Genomic DNA, 22,129 nt, shown 5'->3' with positions numbered 1-22,129 from the left:
TTTTTTTTTTTTGGAATTCTTGTCCCCTTCAACAGTTTTGTCGAATGAGGTTTTACCATTATACAACATTACAAGTAGTGTTCTGGACCGCCATGTTTTCACCTTTTTAATTATATGCCCGTGACAAATAGAGCATGCACCAATCGGGGCAAAAAAAAGTTCTCATCCCATCGATGGGGTTGATAAGGCCTTGAGTTGAAGACCCTGGATCAAACCTCGTTGGCGCATAGGTGTATGCCTAGCTTTCAGAGGTGAGGCACGTAAGGCCGAATGGTCGTGGCCCCTGCCTGGGTTCTCTCTCACGTGAGCGAGGGTTCCTCGTCATAAAAAAAAACTTGTCAAAATGTCCTTATAAATAAAAGCATTTGACTAACATATTTTTAGCAAGAACAATAATTAAAAATGCCCCTGACAATAACAAAAATGAGTATCAATACTTTTTAGTTTATTACACGGAAAAACTGAAAAACTCCCTACAGGACGGCATATCAGGTGCAATCACATTGCACACTTTAGTGTGCTGCTGCACCTGAACGGACCTCCATCTTCTGTTGGGCCCCACAGCTGACAGGCTGCCGCACATTCAAAGTCTTAAGGACTTTTGAGTCATTTCTTAAAAGTTCAGATGCTGTTCTGTAAACCCCACACCCTTGACAGACCGTTGGCTCTTCCATTAAAGACCTGCCTCGTCTTCTCACATACCTTCTCGAGCTCACCGTATCCTTCCGCAGACTTAACGGCAAACTCTGTAACGGCGTCAACTACCGACGTCAAACCAGCGCAAACCACGTCAACGGCCGTTTCTTTAGCCCGTTCCGTTAACTCCCTTTGCCGTTCCCGCTCTTCCTCCAACTGCTTTTTAAACGCCTCGACCGCCAACTCCTGCTCGGATGCAACCCTGCCGGATTCCGGCGCCGTACCGGAGTCTAGAGGCTTCAGCAAGAAGTTCGGCGTTCTCAGTTTCCCCTCGAGATTCTTCGAAAGTTGGTCGGACCTCCGTCTCTGCTTCAAGTCCTCGCATTGTTGGTCGTAGAGGGCCTGGATGTTCGTCGAGAAGGTCCTCAACTGATCCACAGCCTGAGCTTCGGATAATTCGTCGAACATCGCAGCCCAACAAGCAGTAATCGTGATGATTTGCGGTGCAGAGAGGCGGGGCGGCAAGTCAGGTGGCTTGAACGAGCTGTCAGATTGGAGGCGCAGGCAGTTGAGAACCCAGCCGACGATGGCCCGGGTGTAAGCACGTTGGGCCTCGACCCAGTTACTGAAGGCGGTGCGCCAGTTTGAGAGTTCAGCCTCGAGCTTGGCGGTGGCTTGCTGATGAGATTCAGGCGAGACTCCGGCAGGGAACCATGGGAGCAGGGTGTGCTGACTGGCTTCTAGTATGATCTGCTTCTGAGCTTGGTGACATTCTGCCATTCCCCTCCACATTCTTGCCAAACTATTTTCAAAGAAGCAAGGAAGAAGGAAGAAAATAACATAAATTACTGCATTTAGATAATTTAACCTTTAAAACATCAACTTGGACCTTGTTTACTGGGTTGCATACATTTATGATGCATTAACTTGTCATTTCTGAGTGTACTCAAGAAAATAAGCAAATCTAACTGGTTCCAACATATGTCACATGGATAAGGTTGATGAGACAGGGATATAGCCATTTTTGTGACGTTTCCGTTATGACTTGTATTAAGAGGATATGGAAGAGGAGCCAAACCGGAGTACACGTGACATGTTCCATCACAACAAACAAACACCAATAGTGTCCTTGCAGCAATTCGCCATATTGGTTAGCATTTTAGCAGCTACTATGGTGGGGCTTGTGAGGTGACTTAATCAGACATTATTAGATTAGAACAAGCGTTATCTAAATTTAAATCCATGATCAGGACTCAGGACTATTTATGGAGAACGGGCACTATATGAGGCTAAATCAAGAGCATCTACTTGCATGCACACAATTATGCATATATATTTGTGTATAAATGAGGATTGATCAAATGAATATAAGTAGATCTCCTTGTCTAAATACACATCAATGAAAACATCATATGCTTCTCCAGGATGGGTGAAGATCCTTCTATTAGTAGTTTAAAAGAAAGTTGCATTACAGTAATCAGTATAGAGATATCAACAGTATTAGCAGAATTCTTTACATTGCATTTCAATAAAAAAATTGCATCTTTCAAGTGCAATTTCTTTTCCATCATTCATGTAATTTTCTATGACCTATAAAAATCTTGCATTTCTTATCTAACTCTGCTAATAGAGAACTATTATTCTTTGATGTAAGTCTATGTTCGCATCAACAGTCCCCAGTGTTTATGAAGACTGAAGTAAAAGTATGCAAAAGCTGTCTCTTGCAGTTGTAATCACACAGTTTGCAATCCAACATATTCAACCTGCAAGAAATTTAGTTGCAACCAATGACAATTATCAAGAAATATGAGGCTCATAGTAATACATTTACCCAAAAAAATGTGTAGAGATCTGACAAAAAGTTGTGGTTCAGTCATGTTTCTACAATAAAAAAGGAAGTCGAGGAACCAAGAGAAAAGGTTGAAGATACGCCTAAAACAAAATTACTAGTAGTTTACCGGTGGCAGTGCAAAATTGTAGCAACCTTCTTTTCTCCTACCTGATTTAGTAGCTAGGCAATCATTTTCCTGTCTATAAAAGGCTGAAGGTGCAAGCAAAGTCAATTATTTTCTAGAAAAAAATAATTATCTATCTTCTAGACTTCATCATTTCTAATTATTCGATTTTTTTCTCAATTTTATTTAATTAAAATTATGAAGTTTGACTATTCAACAACCAACTCTAACAATTCTAATTAATATTGACTCCTCAAGAGGTGTGGGACGTCCCACCCTCTTAAATCTCTTAATTAGTAATTTTAAATGAATTTTCTAATTTAAAATCTTAATTGTCACCTTTATATATTTATTTATTTGTTTGAATTAAAACTAGATATTATTTTAATTCATATGAACTCCTAGATCCAAATGGGGGTCCACATAGGACATCCCCTATGAGGGTCCAATCTATCACCAATCCAATTAATATTTTAAATTGGATCCAATCCAAACAACACCTCATATCCATATTGGATCCAAATGGCGATTCTAGATCCAGAACCGAAGTCTAAGATCCAAAACCACACCAACCCATTTAGTCTTCATAATTCAACTTTTTCAATTATTCTTGAATTATTCTTCATAACTTGAGACAAAGGTTCATAATTAATTGAAATCAAGAAAATCGAGAAATTTAATGAGAAATATTATAAAAGATGATATGCTAAAAGGATTAAGAAATTTAATGAGAATTCACTATCCAAAAGAAGAATTTTGACAGGATTGGCTTCATACAGCCTTTTTAGATCTAGGTCATAGGAAGATGTAATGAGTTGTTTTGCAAGTCCAAAACTCCAGATTGTTCACTGGTAATATGAAGGTAAATAGCATGGCAAATAAGAAGCATGTTTTCACACAGTCTATATTATTTAACTTTTCAGGTTTTATATGAATTTAACTTGACCTCAACAAGCAAAGCATGCCAACTTGATTCAATATATGTAATATTCATATCAATCCAAGTAACTGTTTTATTTTGCTTCCAATATGCAGCTTCCATCTTCCCCAGAGGCTAAAAAGGGGCAGTGAACACCATTACTTTCTGTAACTGGATAAACTCAAATAATCAAATATAGTAAGCATAAGCCTGAAAAGTCGTACCCTTGGATCAACTCTATTAGTTGTGGCTGAAGTTCTTCATCTCTCAAAGTCTCGATCCTCTTTGACACAGACTCAACTGACTGTATGGAAACCTTGATGCAGTTATGGAGATCTCTGATTGCACGTCTGGTTTTATTAACTACAAAAGGGTCCTCCCCTTTTTTGTTATGTTCTTTCAGTTGCTTACACTTTTTTTCGTATGATATGCGTATACGCGCCCCAGACTGTTATAGAGACATCAGAACAGATCTAGACGATTAATATATGTACATAATGTGCACAGAAACCATAGATGATGAGAAATTTATTAGACATTTATAGTGCCTCATTATTGATAGCATGTTTTCTTAATGCCTGACATTAGAAAAGGACTGTGCAATGTATACAAAAGTTATCAAGTTTTGGAATAGGCTGACTTTGGTTAGACTTAAAATATTTCCAACCACACCAATACCAATTTGTAGAGGTGTTTTGAGTACACTTAAATAACTGAAGAAACTAATGAAATACATAAAAAGAAAATTACCTTGACTTCCTTGTAGAGTTTTTTCTCCCATGCATATAATCTGTCCAATGTTGATCGGTGGCTTCCAGAAAGCATACATGGTTCCTCAGCAAAATCACCAATACTGTCACAATCGTCATCCCTGGAACTTGAAGAAGCTTGGAACATTCTTGATGATGATGAACGAGATGATGCAGAGCGAATTAAAGCAATTGGATTCAAAATTTTAACAGCTGAACAAGCCCAAATTTTGCAAAGAGAATGTGACTCCTTTAGTACAAAAAAGAAAGTTCATTACAAATATCAAGGCCAAATTATATAAATAAGAGAATGCACATCCATAGATTGTAAATAAACTAAACCCACCAACAGAACTTCTATATTTGATTGAATGAGTTTCACGAATGAAAAAGTCAGAGAGAATCCAGATATAAACTCTTGCAAGTACAAACATAAAATCATGGATGATATGGGTAAAACCAATTTGATGGCATTTGCAATTTGCTATATGGTTAAGTTGCACAAATTATAGTGAACACAGAATGCACAAGATAAATGTCATGGTGTTTGAGATCATGACTAAGCACATGGACAGTTTACAGAAAACCAAGTAAATAGTAGGATGGACATTTATATTTTGTGGAGTTACAATGAACATGCTGCAGACATTTGACAAAAATGTTACAAACCCCAGGTAGCAGGACAATAATCGCAAGCATCACCAATGTAGGAAACACTAAAACAGTTGAGAGAGCTCTTGCATTCATTATGTTAAGATTCTACAGTATTCTAAAGGAACTCAATCCTATAATAAGTTGCATGGAAATTTAAGATACCAACAAAGAAGATCACATTCAGCATTTCTACGGAAAGTAAGATTCTAAGTTAAATAATGATAGACCGATGACCCATCAGACGAAATAAGAGAAGGTTCAAATTCACCTGAAAATATGCATTTATGATTTTTAAAACTTGCAACTGGTTAGTTTTAAATTTTCCAGATAACATGATATCCTTTGCCCAAAAATTATTCTAATATGACCAAGTACAAGAAACTGGTCAAATTCCCAAAATAGTTCAAATTAGTGGTGACAAGGATTTGCATATATTTGAAATTAGCAGTTATCAGGTCAGCTATTTCCAAATCTCAACAGCCTGCTGTACCTGTTAGCTCATTTGAAGGAGTGGAGTATTGTGCTTTACTTGCTTCCAGCATTGTTGAGACCTCATTAGCACAGTCGCAAGCCATGATGAACTGATTTTCAATATTCTTAATGACCTCAGAAAAGTTTGTCGGGACATGGTTAAAGTAAACCACAGCTTCTGTACTAGCTGGATCCTCTGCACTGGTGACCCCATGTTCTACTGATTTTCGCAATTCTGACACTTCAATACTACTAGCAGCATGAGATTGGAGTTCAGTCTCATCATGGTCAGCTTCAATCTTGACATCAGACATGGCTTCTGAAATTTTGCCAGAAGCTTTGGCTGATGATGACTTTACATTTTCTACCTCAAGACTTTCATCAGGGATTGTTGATTTATTTGTTCCATCTTCTGCCAATTTATCTTCTGATACCATATCCTTTCTAAGATCATCATTTTCATCTTCTAAATCAGGAATCCTTTCTTCTTCATGAACCTGCTTCAGCCCTCTGGTGTCATCATCAATCAGCCGAGAGGTGCTGTCACATGAAGGATACATGTAGGAATCCAGAGAAGAAAAAGGATTCCAAAAGAAGTCCCATTGAGAAGATTGAGGTGGAGATGGTGGAGGTGGGCCTGATTTGTTATATGGTGAACCGAAGAACGATGAATACAGAGGATATTGAATGCTAAAGAAACCATCACCTCCCTGTTGATAATGTAATGGGGAATATGATTCAATCCTCACAACCTCTGGTGATTGAGGCCTTTCTTCTATGGAAACAGATGAATTCACACCCGCTTTCAAGTAATTCATCGCAGTTCTAGACTCAACAGGGCTGGGCGATAAGGATTTCAAATCCAATGTGACAGTTTCAGGCATACTTTTTGTGGGTGTGAATTCAAATATCAATCCATGGTTCTCCTCTCCCTCAGCAAAGTTGCGGAGCGCAACTGAAACATGTTTCAGAGCTTGGATGTAGGAGACATGCCCTGTGGCAAATAGAGTCCTCTGCTGAATTGCCTGTTTGATAAATTTCTTCCTTTCATTGCAGATTTTGACAACCTCCTCATCATCCAGCTTTGAGTTTGAACATCCCATATCTTTTTGCTCTATGAATTTGCCAAACTTGAATTGAAACCAAATTCTTCCACACAGAAGGGATGCCACCGCACGTAATTCATATGGTTCTGTTCAATACCAAAATCGAATGTTTATGCTCCATGGTTCCTTGAAGAGAAAACCCAAATGCATATATTGAAATAAACAATTAAAGTTGCTTTTGAAGGAATGACAAATAACTTACAGAAAATAGATTTTCTTACGTAATCATCAAAAGTCATAAAAATGAACATAATTGAATATTGAACTTCAAACCGTTTGAAGATTTAGGGCACGTTTGGAAGCAAGAAAAACTCTCATAGGAAAAGAAAATTTTGCCTATGAGAAGTTTTGATATGATAATTTTTCTAAAATGAAAATTTTTCACTTGTTTGGGTAGCATGAGAAAAATAAAATGGAAAATCTTGAAAAAATGAGAGAGAGGAGGAGGTGGTGGAGCTTCTCCGGCATGGTTTTCTAGGAGGTGGGTGATGGTGAGATGGATGGTGGTGATGGTGGTGGTGGATCTTCTCCGGTGCGTTTTCCCGGGATGTGGGTGATGGTGGGTAGTGATTGATGGTGGGGAGGGCAGTTTTCCGGGAGGTGGGTGGTGGTGAGGTGGATGGTGGTGATGGATAGTGGAAAATCAACGTGGGGATGGCGGTTTTCTGAGAGGTGGGTGGTGATGGTGAGATGGTGGGTGGTGGTGGTGGTGGTGAGATGGGTGGTGGGGAGTGAACCTCATCATTTTTTCTTGGTAGGAAACATTCCTCCATCTCCCAGGCGGAGGAATGTTTCCTAGAAAAAACTCTTTCCGAGAGAAATTTAGAAATGTGGAAATATTTTATAGTTCTAAAGGGTCAGAAAAACTGTAGGGCTTTTCCAATTTGTATCACTTTTCCTACATCTTTCCCACTTCCAAACGTGCCCTTTATACTTTTCCCAAAACTACTAAGATTATCATCCTAAGAAACTTGCAAACACACCAAGGACGGTCAAGCAAATTTTAGAATCTCAAGTTCAAAATGAGATTTCTTGTGAACACATTCCTTGCTACTCATGGGACATATAAAGAGGCTAAGACAAGCATAGATAGAAGAAAAGGTTTACCTTAAAATGGAAGGCAACTGAAGAACCTCCTCCTCCTCTGCAATCTTCCTAAAAGAAAAACAGAAGAATCAGCACTTGATACCACTTACAAGTTTTGAAAGATGTTCTCCAATAAAGAAATTTAAACAAAAAAAAACTAAATGGGTTTTCTTTTTTTAAGCCAGGGAAAGGTTTTAAGTGGCCGAGTCAAAAAAATGCATTTCCTGCTATAGAGTAATATTAGAAGATGCAACGAACCAATGATCAGAAAACAACCCTGGTAAAAAAACTAGAATATCACCAACATCCCACATCCTCACTCACTACGTACAACAAGAAAGACCAGTTCCCTTTACCAAGAGAAATCTCTCATGTAACTGGGATGAAACAAGAACTGTTTATCTGAACTCCCCAAAAGAAAAATATATATGTGGCGGGCCATCTCACAATCAAAATAAAAAGACAAAATGATGCAATCACAAAACAAAACCGAAATTTCTTTCAGGAAATCAGACATCCAACAGAGTGACCATCCTCAGTGGATGTAATAGATTCGGGTATGGTCAAAGAAATCTTGGGTAAAAATTTGAAATACCCCCATTGCAGTAAAAGGGAGAAAAAACAATCGATCTGTTTTCCTAGGGAACGGAGATGAAGCTTTTCCGTAGTTTATTGCTGCTTTTTCCTAATGTTGAGCACGATTAAGTTCAAAACTTCAAATTCAAAGCTACGACCTTTCAAAGCTGGAAAAGTTCATCGGCATCAGAACAAAGCCGAACCAAAAACAATGCAAGATGAGAGAAAATGTAAATGGAAACAAAAAATAATAATGGGGGAGATAGAGAGGCAGATATGCTGCCGACCATAATCATAGGGAGAAAAAAAAAAGATAAGAAAACCATTGTGGTGGGCATGATCAGAAGTTTCTAGAATTAAAAAAAGAAGCAAAAACTAAGACGATAAACATAATAGAATCTATACCTCCAAAATGAAGTTGCAAAAATGAAGGTTTGACACATAAAATGAATGACATACCTCTCACATGAATCTGCTTGCACGGCTTACAACTCTCCCTGTGTATGAGAGAGAGAGAGAGGCAACGGTCAGCTGACGAAGATTTGTTGAAGCATGTGCAGCAGCCAGCAGTAGAGAGAGAGAGAGAGAGAGAGAGGAGAAGGAATATAATGAATTATATAAAGGAGGAAGGAATAGGACCTATCGCCACAAATTCAATTTCACTGTTATCCATTCATTTTTCTGAAAAAAAGGCCGCACAAGGAAAAGATTTTAAAGCGAATAATGAGGAAAAGTGATCTGCCAAACCCAGAGATCTCTCCCTCCTAGCAATGATCCGTGATTCTTTCGAATATCCAAATTGCCGTTGAAATATCTATTTGACCAAAATACCCCTATCCCGTACAAAAGAAACTCCCTCACACGGGCAGCCTATACACCTTATAGCACCCAAGTTGGATGGCAGAATGACCAAAATAATCATACATTGATTATATAGATTTTGTTTTGTAAAGTTGGTACAGTGACAGTGGTATTAGTTCCTTGATTGGAGAACAATGTGTGGTATTAAACCTTGATAAATAACCTCTTTTTTTTGCAGGCATATTATTTAGGAAGGCTTAATCCCTTACCAATGTATCTCAGAATAAAAATCAATAAAAATATTTTTTTATAATTTAATGTTGAAAGTTATATTTTTATTAAAACAAAACCTTAAACTAATGAAAATAATATTAAATTATTGCATGTTCACGTGTCAGCTCGTGTCACTGAGGGCACACCACCAAAATGGTGTGCCCGCATGACATAGCTCAGAATTCATCTAGTGAGGCCTATTTATTGTTAGATAGGCTCAAAAACTAGCTAACAAGCCTTTGCATCAGTTCACTGATCGACTTAACATGGGATTAATTATAAATTAGCACAAGCAATTTTTTGAAGTAATCATCATCAGCGTGTTTGATTGTTATGATCTTAGCATTAATGGCATAATATCAGTGATAGAATCAGAATGGGAATTGTCTGGCTCTTGGCGTTGGATCTTCTCATAATATAGTGATGGGATCAGGTGCAATCACATTGCACAAATGCAATGTGCCTGATCACCATAGATTTGCTGTTAGGCCCCACTCTGACAGGCTTACAACAGAAGATGGAGGGTCACCAGGTGCAGCCGCATATTGCATTTGTGCAATGTGATTGCACCTGATCCTGCCTCCAAAATAGTGCTGGACATTCTACCCTTACCCTTACCCTTACCCTTATGAGTCAAACATTTTGGTTTCCAAAAGTACCACGAGGAAAGTTTGGAAATGTTGGTATAAAGCTTCAAGTCATTTCCAAACCTAGCCAAATGTGGGTCCCAAGTTCAAATACATGGAGAATTTCAAAGGTCATTCATCTTTGTAAATTTTTTGAATGATAGATGCCCATAGGGGCTCGCAAACCTGGCTAGGTTGCTGGGTTAAGGCGTTCAAGTTGAATAACATCACAGGTTCGATACCCGGACTGTGTGCCCTTTCCTGTACAGTCAAAACCAATGGAAAACTATTCCCAGTGGGCAGGTGAAAAGGGGAGTAACCGTAGAAATATATGCCAGAAGATATCGAAATAGAACCAAGGGTGGTTTCTCCACATGATGCAACCTCATAAACCCGAGATCGAAGAAAGAAGTATGTTACTCTACTCCTACGTACGAAAATCAAAGGAAAGCAATGAAAAATAAGAAATAAATCAACTTATAAATCAAAGATATTAACCAAAGTCTCAATCAATCAACCCTCTAATCTTTATAATGAGCATTTATAGGGAACAAAAGAAACCATGATTCTAAATTGGATCCGAGATGGATTCATTATATTAAAAATGTCCAAATCAAAATAAAACTCAAACAAAAACCTGATCCAAATTGATCTCTTGGACCCGGATTGCAGGCTACTCCACCGCTACATCACCCCATTATTTAAAAAAAAAAATAAGACATAAAAACAGCAGCAACAACAAAGCTCATCATCGTAAATATTCGGCATTATTGGATGTGTTGCCTTTTGAGTCTAGGCTTGGTATGAGCCCAAATTTAATCAAACCCAAGGTCAATTAAGTATGGTGTATGTGAAACCTAAGCCATGAGTCCTCTTTTCTTTTCTGGAATTTACATGTCAAATGGGTTATGCACTCCATGATAGATATAGACAAACTAGTTTCTGATCAAGCCAAGCATCACATACTACTCTAGCAACCTAACCCACTAGCCAGGTCCAAGACAGACCATATTATAAGGTTAAGTGTGAACCTGTCCACAAATTAAGGCTTAACTTTTCTTTCCCTTTAATGGCTAATGCCAAAACAAAGAGAATAAGATGGCATGACCAAGGGGATGAATGGTACATTAAAGAGGCCACAGCATTTGGCTCAAAGGCTTCTCCTGGCATTTGATACTTAACAAAGCTGAGGTTGAGTAATTCAAATTTTTGTGAACATGAAGGGCAATTTGTTGGGATTGAAGTATTTGAAACAAAAACATGGTAAGTAGGTAAGCCAGAATTAAACGTGAGAATATGTGGTGGAATTGGAAAAGGCAGTTGGCAAAAGAAAAGAGGAATCTCATTATCTGGTCCGCTATAAAGCTCCAAAAAGGACCAAAACTATGTGCATTATGACTTGGGAGTGAAAGTTTGCATTTTTTTTTACATTTTTACGAGTTTGCCTTTCAAACCTTCATAAATGCCATCACGTGCCACTTCTGATACACAATGGTGTACAAAGATTCCTGGGCCCAACATTGGTGAGTAGTGTACTTCACCCTGGTGTGAGCTCGTAAGGTGGCCCCTCTTTAAGATTTGGTAGGCCGGTGGGTACGAGATTATGATGTGGGGCATGTGCCGCACCCAAAACAATGTGGGTGGGGCTATCTCAGCCTCTCACAAATAAGGCACATAGTATGGTGGACCCTACCCTTTGTTGGTTTAGCTGCTCTTGTTCATAAGACATGTAATTGGATGGGTATGAACCAAAAGTGGGCCAGGTTAGCTAATCTTGGAAGGACAGAAGCATGTTCAGTTTCAACCTTTTATGCAGATTGGGTATTCTATGTCAAGGATTGCATCATCATAGTTCTGAAATTGTCATTTCCTCTTAGAGGCCTTCAGTAAATTAAGTAGTGATGCAAACTCTTTGATGTGGGGTGGGGGGACCTCAAGGGTTTTACCAACCAGAAGCCTACTAAATACCAAAAAAAGTGCAGTGGGTAGCTGGAGTTTTTTTCCTGAAAAAAAAAATAAGAGTTTTGTTTGCAGCTACTGCGAGATGGGATAAAAAAGTTTGGTTTAGTTACTACATTTGACTATATTCTTTTACCACTTCTTTGGCCATAGTTAATCGAGCTGTTTAGAAATCTGCTCTTGTTAGATGACAATGTATTATGATATATTTGTTTATGGTTATAGTTAGGAGTGTCAATGGGTTGGATCTGGTTTGGACCCAGGTGAGTCGAAACACGGATCTATTTTTGAGGTTCTGCTATTGGGTCCGGATCCGGTCCATACCATGGTTACAAGGAAGTGGGTTATTTTACTGACATTGACCATACAACGGTCGCATTAACATTTCAAACACAAGCAACCAAATCATGGATACCAAAAGGACATGCACCGTCAACTTCTTTTTGCCTCGCCACTATTTTGTGTTGATTGAGGACGAGAAAGCAAATCAAATTCAAACTAAAATGGACTGTTGGTGGCACAGGAAGCATGCAGAAGATCGTAACTGCAGCAGTATAACTCCCCCCAGATCACAATCCCCTGAACTTCAAAGATTTAGAACTCCTTTGACGCTTTGACGCTATGGTGCTGACACAAACATGCCCTGAGAGTCTTCCCAAAAAGTTCTTGGAAAAATTCAAATTGCTCTCTGTCTCTCTCCAATGGGAGTCGCCAAATTGAATCAGCTGCCCCCTACTCGAGTTGTGCTGATGAGTTCCTACGTCCAACCTTGAACCAATTCAACATAGATCAACCAATCTGGCTAGCAATAGTTTGCAGTCTTAGTCCACTAGACCTTCCATTGTGACCGTGCGAGCACCTGAAAACAGACATCACCATAAGAGCTGGAACTTCACACAATGACCTGGTTCATCTTTGTCGACTTCAGTAAGTTCATCCAATGAAATTGCAGTCAAAACTGTAGGTTCTAGAGCATGTCCGCATGAGAGCCTGCACCAATTGATGCCACACCTTCAATATACCAGAAGAACAGACATACACAAACAAGCCAACATCACATTTCTTTAAGCCCCATTAAGCTCACTTTGACTTTCAAAGGATGTTCAGCTTTAGCCATCATAAGTGGCCTGCAAAATCATGAATTGCAATTCCTGGCACGGTACCAAAACTGAAAGGCTGTTGGGACTGGCCCAACTAAGACCACATTATATTGTTTCATCTTCCACCATGTTGGCAATGGAGATCTACCGGTGAAGGACAAGATGAAGTAATAAGAAAAACTCCATAGGATTCATGGGCTACTACCACCCAAACCTTCCTGCCAAAATGAAGGAATTTGGTCTAATTTACATGTATGAGCCTCAACATGAGTCTGAATGACAGCAAATGTATGTGTCCACATGGATGTGGATGGGGATTGGTCTACACGTGCAGACTAATGCTTGTTATGTAATGGGAACTTGCATATGATAAGTTTTTAAGCCAAAGTTAGGAATCTTACACTGGAATTGCTCTGCTTCGCCCCTGAGCTGCCTTTCTTTTGACTATAAATCACACCCTTCGATGCATCCATTCTGCAAAAGTATGGGTGTGGATGCAGACTGGTGCATAGATGTATATTGATGCTTGTCAGGGAATTGAAACCTGCACATACTAATATTTTTAGCAAAGTTAGCTTACTCAGGCAGGAATTGCCCTGGTTGCCATTGGCTAGTTCAGCTTCTTTCAGCTAGAAATCACAATATATGATGCTTCCAATCTGCACACTTATAGTTGTGGATGTGAGCTGGCGCATACATGAAGGCTAATGCTTGTGATGCAATGAGAACCTGCACATACAATCTTTTAGTGAAGTTGGCTATCTTACCCAAGAACTGCTATGGTTTCCCATAGGCTAGCTAGCCTTTCGACTACAGATCACAAGTTTTGATGCTTCCATTCCCTATGTGCTATATGTCCCATAGCTGCTCCTTGTAAGATACCACCTTTGTTGCACCTAAGTTCTCAGCCTAATGCTCTCTAGAAGCACATGGGGTCCAAATTCACTCTGATACTGTTTGTCTAGAAAGAAAAATATACATTGCTCTCTTCAATCACAAGACCCAGCCCTTCGAGGGCACAGTAAATCTCATCAGATTGAGGATGTGATCTATCACCAACCAGAAACTTGTGAACAGCATTTTCCACCTCTATCCAACTATAAGCTGGGTTTTTCTGCACTCCTTTCTCCTTCATCAAATTCCTCACCCTCACAGCATCATACCACCTCCCAGAATTCACATATATATTTGAAAGGAGTACATAACTCCCTGAGTTCTCAGGCTCCAATATCATCAATTTTTCTGATGCACATTCAGCCAACTCTACATCATTGTGGATTCTGCAAGCACTCAGCAGGGTTCCCCATATGACAGCATTAGGCTCGAGATCCATCTTCTTTATGAACCCATAAGCATCTCTCACAAGCTCAGCTCGGCAGAAGAGATCAACAATGCATGCACAATGCTCAATCTGGGGAATGATTCCGAAATCCTCATGCATGAAATCATAAATTCGGCAACCCATTTCAACCAGTCCTGCATGCACACAAGCTGTTAATAACCCAACGAATGTTACATCATCAGGCTCAATCCTTAATTCTCGCATCCGTCCAAATAGCTCGATCACATCACTGAAAAGCCCATGCATAGCAAGTCCTCCAATCATGGCATTCCAAGATACAACACCTCGATGAGCCATTTTATCAAACACTTGCTTAGCTTTTCCAATATTGCCCGTTTTTGCATACATGCCCAACAACGCAGACCCAACAAAGACACTGGAAATCATATCTTCACTCTCTATGCAAGCCCCCACCCTGTCACCTGCATCTGCGGATCCAGAATTGGCACATGCAGACAGCACACTGACAATCGTGACCTCATTTGGCTTCAATCTCTCTTCCTTCATCTGATCAAAGAGCATGATAGCTTCATTAAACTGCCCATTCTGCGTGTATCCAGCAATCATTGTGGTCCAAGCAACCACATCCCTATCAGACATTCCATCAAACACTTTGCGTGCTTCATTTACTGACCCACATTTCACATACATCTCCATGACCACAGTCGACAAAATCAGGCTCATCTTGAATCCAAGTTCATCAATGTAAGTCTTGATCCTCTGACCGCTTTCCAGATCTCCAAGCTTCGCGGCAATAGACAATGCAGTCACCAGGGTGACCTCATTTGGCTCCACTCCTTCAGCACACATCCGTTCAAACATTTCCATCCCCTCCATGCACTCCCCATTATGCATATACCCGGAGATCATTGCGTTCCAAGTAACCACATTCTTCTCCGGCATTTCATCAAACACCAGGCGGGCATTACTAATTCTCCCATTCTTCGAAAACCCGGATATCAACGCGTTATACGAAACCAAATCCTTCCACAAAATCTCACCAAACACGCACTCAGCTGAATCAACATCTCCCGATTTCGAATAAAAGTCGATCAGACCGGTCTGAATTACGACGTTCGAGCCAAAACCCAACCTGATTATCAAAGAATGCATCTGCTTTCCCGCATGAACTTCCGGTATCGCCGCACACGCCTTCAGAACCGGAGGAAACGAGAATGAATTGAACGGATGGTCGTTACGGTGGATTGAAACGAAGCACCTGAGTGCTTCTTCGTTCAATCCGGATCTCGAAAAGCCAGAAATCAGCGAGTTTGAGACGGACACGTTTGGTTGAGGAATTTCGTCGAACACTCGGCGCGCGTAATCTAACAGGCGCAGATCCACGAGCTTAAGCACGAGAACTCCGCAGAAATTCTGCTGGGAATTGGAAGTTATGAGGAAGGAATGCACCTGCTTTATCTGGTTGAGGTTGGCACACGAGTGTAGCCGAGAGAGGAGGAGGCGGGGCTCCATATCGGCACGTGAAAGCCGCACGTGCGTGTTAGGAAAACCAGAGAATAGTCCTGGTCGACCATGCAGCCAGTTGTAGAGAAATGCAATGTTGTCGGTATCGGTATCAGCCCTGAATCGTTGGGCCACCGATTCAACTGAATTCGTTCTGTATCTGCCCAAAAATAATAAAAAATTATTATGTATCAATCAGAATTTGACACGTGTTAAAACTATTAAAATAAATTTAAAATAATATTAAAAAGTATTTTTGTATTTTTTTATAATTATTAAAAATCATCGATTCAGGCCTGAAGCGTATCAAATTTCTGCAGATACCGATACATAGTGACAAACATTTTTTTAGGCAAAATCTGGTTTTTAAAAAAGTCACGAAAAAATGAAAAAAAATCATAAATCTTGCATTTTTTGACAAAATCTCGGCAATAAAAAATTTTAAAAATATAAAAATATTGTTTATAAGAAAATATTAATAAAATTTATTTAAAAATAAAAATACACAGGGTTTTCATGATAAATAGCCGTTTAAAACATATATATCGTGTTTAAATCAAGGTATTTATGTTTTTTCATAAATCTCACGATATTTTGAAAATCTTGCAAGAAATTGTCGTTTTAAATGTTCAGGCAATTTCTCATGATATTATAGCAAGATTTTCTTAAATCTCACGATATTTGTCACTGTGATATATAGTAACTAGAATATGAGAACTCAAATATGAGAATTAGAAATATTGGCATTTTCAACACTTTTTTTGCAAATCCAATCATGTGGATGTGTTTGGCAGGGTGAATTTGCTATGAATCAACCATTGAAAAATTATGATTTTTGAATGCATGACTATTTATTAAGATTATGAGCTATTGATTTTAAAACCTTAAAAACATCATGCTTATGCATCAAAATCCGATCATTCAAGACTGGGTTCTTATAAATCTAAGTGAGTAGATCACATCCCCATGGTTAGATTCAAGAGAAAATAATTAAAATTCATGAAAATAACGGTTTACACATTAGTTCACATGTGTTCGGTTCTCATATTCTAGTGATTATATATATATATATATATATATATATATATATATATATATATATATATATATATATATATATAGAGAGAGAGAGAGAGAGAGAGAGAGAGAGAGAGAGAGATTGGTTGTTGCTCACAAGTTAGGTGTGAAATGATACGCTAAATGTGTTTTGTTGTCATTTCAGTATTTTTTTTTTCAGTTTGACTCCATAAATATGTTGGGCATGGTCGATTTATGCGGAATCCATATCTAGATCATGTGTTTTCGATGAAAAAAATGATATTTGAAGCCTCAAAAATTTACATAGATTTTAGACCGTTGATTTTTTGAACCTTATAAAAACCCATCCATGTGTTGGAATAGAGCTCTTCATGAGCTGATCCCTATAAAATCAAGTACATACATCAAATTTGTACGATCAAGATTTAAAAAAAAACAAAAACTAAAAAACGCATTTAGCACATTCATTTCGCACCTAACGGGTGAGCAACTACCAATCACTATATATATATATATATATATGAAAACCTACAAAATATGAAACCTGCAATTGTATTTTTGGTTATTATTCAAAATCCTGATTGTACATATGTGATTTATAAGCTTCTTTGTACGAGAATCACCCCCAAGAGCATTTAATGCTATGGATAAGTTTTTATAAGGTTTCAAAGTTTTTGTAAGGTTTAAAAAATCAATAGCTTATAATTTTTATACTTTTTTAAGGGTCAAAATATCATTTTTTTCATCCAAGATGCATGATCCAAGTGCCAATTTTTAGTAAATCAATCGTGCTAAAAACATTTAAGGGTTCATAATTTTGAAAAAAGTAACACTCAAAATCTATTAACATATTTCATTTAACATCGTGCCCATTTTGTAAGTTATTTTTATACGAGGGCGTAGCTAGGATTCATGTGAGGAGGGGGGGGGGCAAACAGGGGTGTAGCAACAAAAAAAAAATGGTGTGATAGTCAGGGGTTCGGGGGCAGCGGCCCAAAAAAAAAATATTTGGGATAAAATAAAAATGACTATAATTATTAATAAAAATCTATTTTATATGGACAAATCAAACTATTTGTTGCAACCTTTCTCAACCTCAACAGAAAGTTCTTAAACATTATCTAATGACAATACATAACACTGGTGCGATAATTTGAAGCTCATAACAATGCATAAATTTTATTTATGACAAAATAAATCAAAATACAAAAGTACCAACTAAAATCAACCCTGACGATTACCCGCAACATAAAATTCATCTATAAGAGAATCTATAACTAAAGTCATAGTATATTCTCGTTCGATGTATAATGTCATACAGTCAGCAAGAAAATCGTCATCCATTTTGTTACAAATTTCTGTCTTCACATGCTTCATCACTGAAAATGCTCGTTCTGTAGTGGTCGTAAAAATTGGTAATGTCAATACAAGACGAAATAATCTAGTTACATGACGTAACTTTCTGAACTTCCACTTGCAACCAACTTTTGATACAAATCAAGTAGAGTAGGTACTTAAAATCGATGATAAAAAACTACATCAATCTGATACAGTTACTGATTGATGATAAAATTATTAACCAAACACGTAAACTATCAATAATCTATACAATTAATCATTACAATTCTACACAAGTACACTGAATCAGATACAATTACTGATTGGTGATAAATGACAGAAAAATACCAATATAACACTATAAGTCTATACCAATTAACAAATTAATACTATAATAATTAACACTTAACAACTATAACAATTTAATAATCGTGCATAGGGTATGGATCAAGACAAATAACAACAATAAATTTGTAAATTGCAACTAAATAAGAGTTAAGCATATACTCACAAGTCACTAGAAGAGTAACTAGATAAGAGTTAGCACCGCTGAAACGATATTCACTAATTCACAACCTTCAAATATATCTCCTTTTCCTTCAAATAAATTCACTGATTCACAACATTCTCCTATTGTCCAAAGATAATTAATTTGGATATCAGAACATTAAAACACAAGTTAGAAGTCAGGACTTTTCTATAATTCTCTATAATTTGAGTAGATAAAATAGATAATTGATTCTATAATTCAGAAATAAAGACTTATTCTAAAATTCAGAAATCACTGATTCACAACCTTCTCCTAGCTTTGTTCCAACTAAAATGAGTAGATAAAGTAGAATTATTGCACCCAAAAACATAAATTATCATCAACAGTCAACATTCATCTTTCACTTTAATTTAATTTATGAGTCAAACAATTAACATGAGATAAAAGAGCGAGAGACATCTGCATATATGTATATAATATATACATATACATACGAATATATGTATAAGAGCTCATTCAGGAATAAAAAATAGGATTTATCACCAAAATGGGTAAATTGTCTTATTATTTTAAATAAAATTTGATAAAAAATAAATGCAGTGAATTGTTTCAGGTCAGGATAAACCCTACTTCAGAGTTGATTTGATTAAATTCACTCCAATCTACTTTAATCCACCTATAATTTGATTAAATTAAACTAGCATATATTTGATTAGTCAAATTACCCAAAAGACCGGTGTATCATCGTCATGCTCGGTCGATGTCTCGTCATCTCGCTCACTCAGGAGCACGAGAGCAGCGCCGAAGGCTTGAAGGAGAAGCGTGGGCGATCGACGTCGAAGGAGAAGTTTGGCTGACATCGAAGAAGAAGTTGGGCGGTTGAGCAACGTTGGATCGATCGTCGGGAGTAAGGGGATTTGGGGAAGACGAGGGCAAGGGCTAGGTCACTCAAAATCAAGATCGAAGAAGAAGAGGGGCTAAGGGGTAATAAGTTAAACGGGTCGGATCCAGCACGGGCGGGTGCCCGCCCTTGCCAGGTGTTGAATTCGACCCGAGAATCAGGACTGGGCTTTTAAATTTTTTTTTTTAACTGGGTCGGAAGGCAAGTCTGGGCTACAGCCCCCCATTTCCACCTTTGCCGACCCGGGAATCAATGGTGTTTTGGACCTTTGAAAAGGATTGAACTTGACTCTCTTCTCTTTTTTTTCAAATGCATAAACTGGATGGGTGTGTTTGATTGCTTGGAATCTAAGATCCTAGGTTTTCTAAAACACCCCGGCCCCACCCGTTCAAATCAGTTTGATTTGTGAAGTGTTTTGGCTTTTAGATCCTCTATTTGCATGGAGGTTAGATAAAAGCTTAGCTCTACACCTCGATCCACGAAACCTCAGTTCTCGTAGATTGATGTAATCAAACACATTCTTTGTCACATTTACACTCCATTTTGGCTCGCATACCAGTCCCTTAAAACTTCTTAGAAATGATAGTATATTTGTGTGCACAGTGGGAAAAAACAAAGTTCTGGTTCATACGTCCTGTTATAGCCAGGGCTAGGTGTCAACGAGTCGGGTTTACCCAACCCGACTTGTACCAAACCTCATAGGGTCTGGGTACGGTGATAAATAAGAAGACTTGATTAAGACTTGGGTTTGGACCCAAAGGTCTGATTAATACATGGACTTGGGTATAGTTTGTAAAATTTTATACCCAACAGGAGTTTTAATTAAGACCCGTAATTTTTTAATATAAAAATGATAAAAAAAATAGTGTTTACCAGACATGGCCCCCCGTCTGGTTCATGCGGTTCTTATCGGGTCTGGGTATGATTTCTCTTATGATAGGTCCGATTAGACCTGAGCTCGGCTCAAAAATTAGGGCCAAGTGCCTTTTTTATAAACATCATTATTCTTAACTCGCAGTGGATGATAACTCTATTTATGGTTGATCTTTGAAAACACCTTTGTATTGTGCAATTGGTTTAACAAATCCTCCGTACGTATAACTTCATCGACTTATCTTTCTTCTTTACGAATAAAACAAATGCACTTCAAAGTGATACACTAGGTCGTATAAAACCCTTTTTCATCAACTCTTGCAGTTGAGTTAAAACCCAACCCAACCTGTTGACACCCCTAGCCAGGAGGTGCGTTGACTGTAGTCTTGTTTCAATATTCACATTGAAAAACTCCGCCAGTGCTCCTTATAATAATTTCTCATCTAACTTAGGCCTTACAGCGAAGGATGTGCACCCGAGGTATGGAACTCTCTGCCTCCTTCAACTTGAAGGCCTTAAGGCTACCCGCTTAGCCATGTGTGGGTAGCCCTTGTGGGCAAACCTGATCCTACTCACTACCTTCTTTCTTCTACTGTTCTTTTCTCACTGCTCAACCCCAAGGTCCAAACAAAACAATACACGTACGCGAGAAAGGAATGCGACCCATATCGGATCTAGTAGTACAGCTCATCTGAGTAATAATAAAAAATGGTTTGATTAGCATTTTGGTCAAACCAAATGGGTCGGACTAGTATATAGATACGAATATGATTTGTAGAATTTCATGCCAAACTCAAGTCCAACCTCAGCTCCAATCAAGACTCACATTTTTCAAATTAAACATACATTAAAATTTTAATATTTCCTCGGGTCTAGTTCGGACAGGTGTATGTTATTGATGCAAATTAATCACCAGGTTTAGGTTTATGAAAGAAGACCTACCAAACTACCAGCTATGGCTACACAAATCTATAATTATGTAAAATTATCTCATTTTATCTATGAAAGCAAGAAAAAGATGAAAATAACAAGAAATTCTCTTATTTCAATTATCCATACAAGGATTCATGCATGGTTGTGCATATGTCAGGTTTGGTCATACCAAGACCCGAACTTGATACAGTTATTTGTTGATAACTTTATAAAGTTATTTTTTGAAAAAAAGTGTTTGAAAGAATTATAATGCTATAGAAAGTAAACAAGAATTTTAAAAGATATCACTCTTTCAAAACGATTTTAGTTATTTTAAAAAGTTTGAATCCATTTAATATTAGACACAATTAGTTTAATGTTAAAGTAATCCTTATTTAAAAAGTGTTTAAAATATTTTTAAAATTTTTTCAACACGTCATTTGCTGGTTACAAGTTGTCTGATTCAACTAGATTTGGATCAGAATTGAAATTGGCCAATTCCCAAAATGGTTTTGAAAATCGATTCACAGTCAAATCCAAAATTAATTTATGTATGTGTCAAAGATCTTGTTCTTGATAAAATCATGTGCAAAAAATCTCATGGCAAATGAAAAAAAATTGTTTTATAGAAAATCTAAAAAGTTTGACATATACAAAATTTTAAAACCATAAAATATCTAAAATTGCAAAAACAATATAAAAAATGTAAAAGTGTTTTTTATCATTTGAATGTCACTTTAAGAACATGATATTTGTGAAGTATACGATTCCAATGCATTTGAAAAAATCATGCTAAAATAATTGTCACCTAGATTTATCTTTTATGCACACAAGTTTCTTTAAGTAATATCACAAGTACA

At 37.7% G+C, this 22,129-nt stretch overlaps 1 protein-coding gene and 1 pseudogene across 1 annotated transcript; both read right to left on the bottom strand.

Moving 5' to 3' along the window:
* Positions 1-418: 418 nt before the first annotated feature.
* On the bottom strand, positions 419-8,722 carry LOC149815350 (protein ROLLING AND ERECT LEAF 2-like). Its single transcript, XM_089989559.1, has 6 exons — positions 8,612-8,722; positions 7,598-7,645; positions 5,404-6,576; positions 4,261-4,472; positions 3,735-3,958; positions 419-1,438 (listed from the first exon to the last, which is right to left on the bottom strand). Exons 3-6 carry the CDS (start codon positions 6,485-6,487, stop codon positions 622-624), a joined length of 2,337 nt encoding a protein of 778 aa, XP_089845685.1. The 5' UTR covers positions 6,488-6,576; positions 7,598-7,645; positions 8,612-8,722; the 3' UTR covers positions 419-621.
* Positions 8,723-13,740: 5,018 nt separating this feature from the next.
* Positions 13,741-19,334, bottom strand: LOC149815349 (pentatricopeptide repeat-containing protein At1g08070, chloroplastic pseudogene; annotated as a pseudogene).
* Between the last annotated feature and the right edge of the window lie 2,795 nt (positions 19,335-22,129).

The sequence above is a fragment of the Nuphar pumila genome, chromosome 15 (genome assembly GCF_984573655.1).
Source record: "Nuphar pumila chromosome 15, dmNupPumi1.hap1.1, whole genome shotgun sequence".
Classification (NCBI taxonomy): domain Eukaryota; kingdom Viridiplantae; phylum Streptophyta; class Magnoliopsida; order Nymphaeales; family Nymphaeaceae; genus Nuphar; species Nuphar pumila.
Note: the sequence above shows the minus strand (reverse complement) of the source record. Positions and strands in the feature narration are given on the sequence as shown.

What these genes read in the sequence shown, in the direction of transcription:
- LOC149815350 (XM_089989559.1), bottom strand. Translation starts at nt 6,487, where the DNA reads ATGGGATGTTCAAACTCAAAGCTGGATGATGAGGAGGTTGTCAAAATC. An exon ending in TCCTTCAAATGAGCTAACAG is followed by an intron (nt 4,473 to 5,403) that starts GTACAGCAGGCT and finishes GGGCTTGTTCAG; the next exon opens with CTGTTAAAATTTTGAATCCA. An exon ending in CTAATAGAGTTGATCCAAGG is followed by an intron (nt 1,439 to 3,734) that starts GTACGACTTTTC and finishes CTTTGAAAATAG; the next exon opens with TTTGGCAAGAATGTGGAGGG.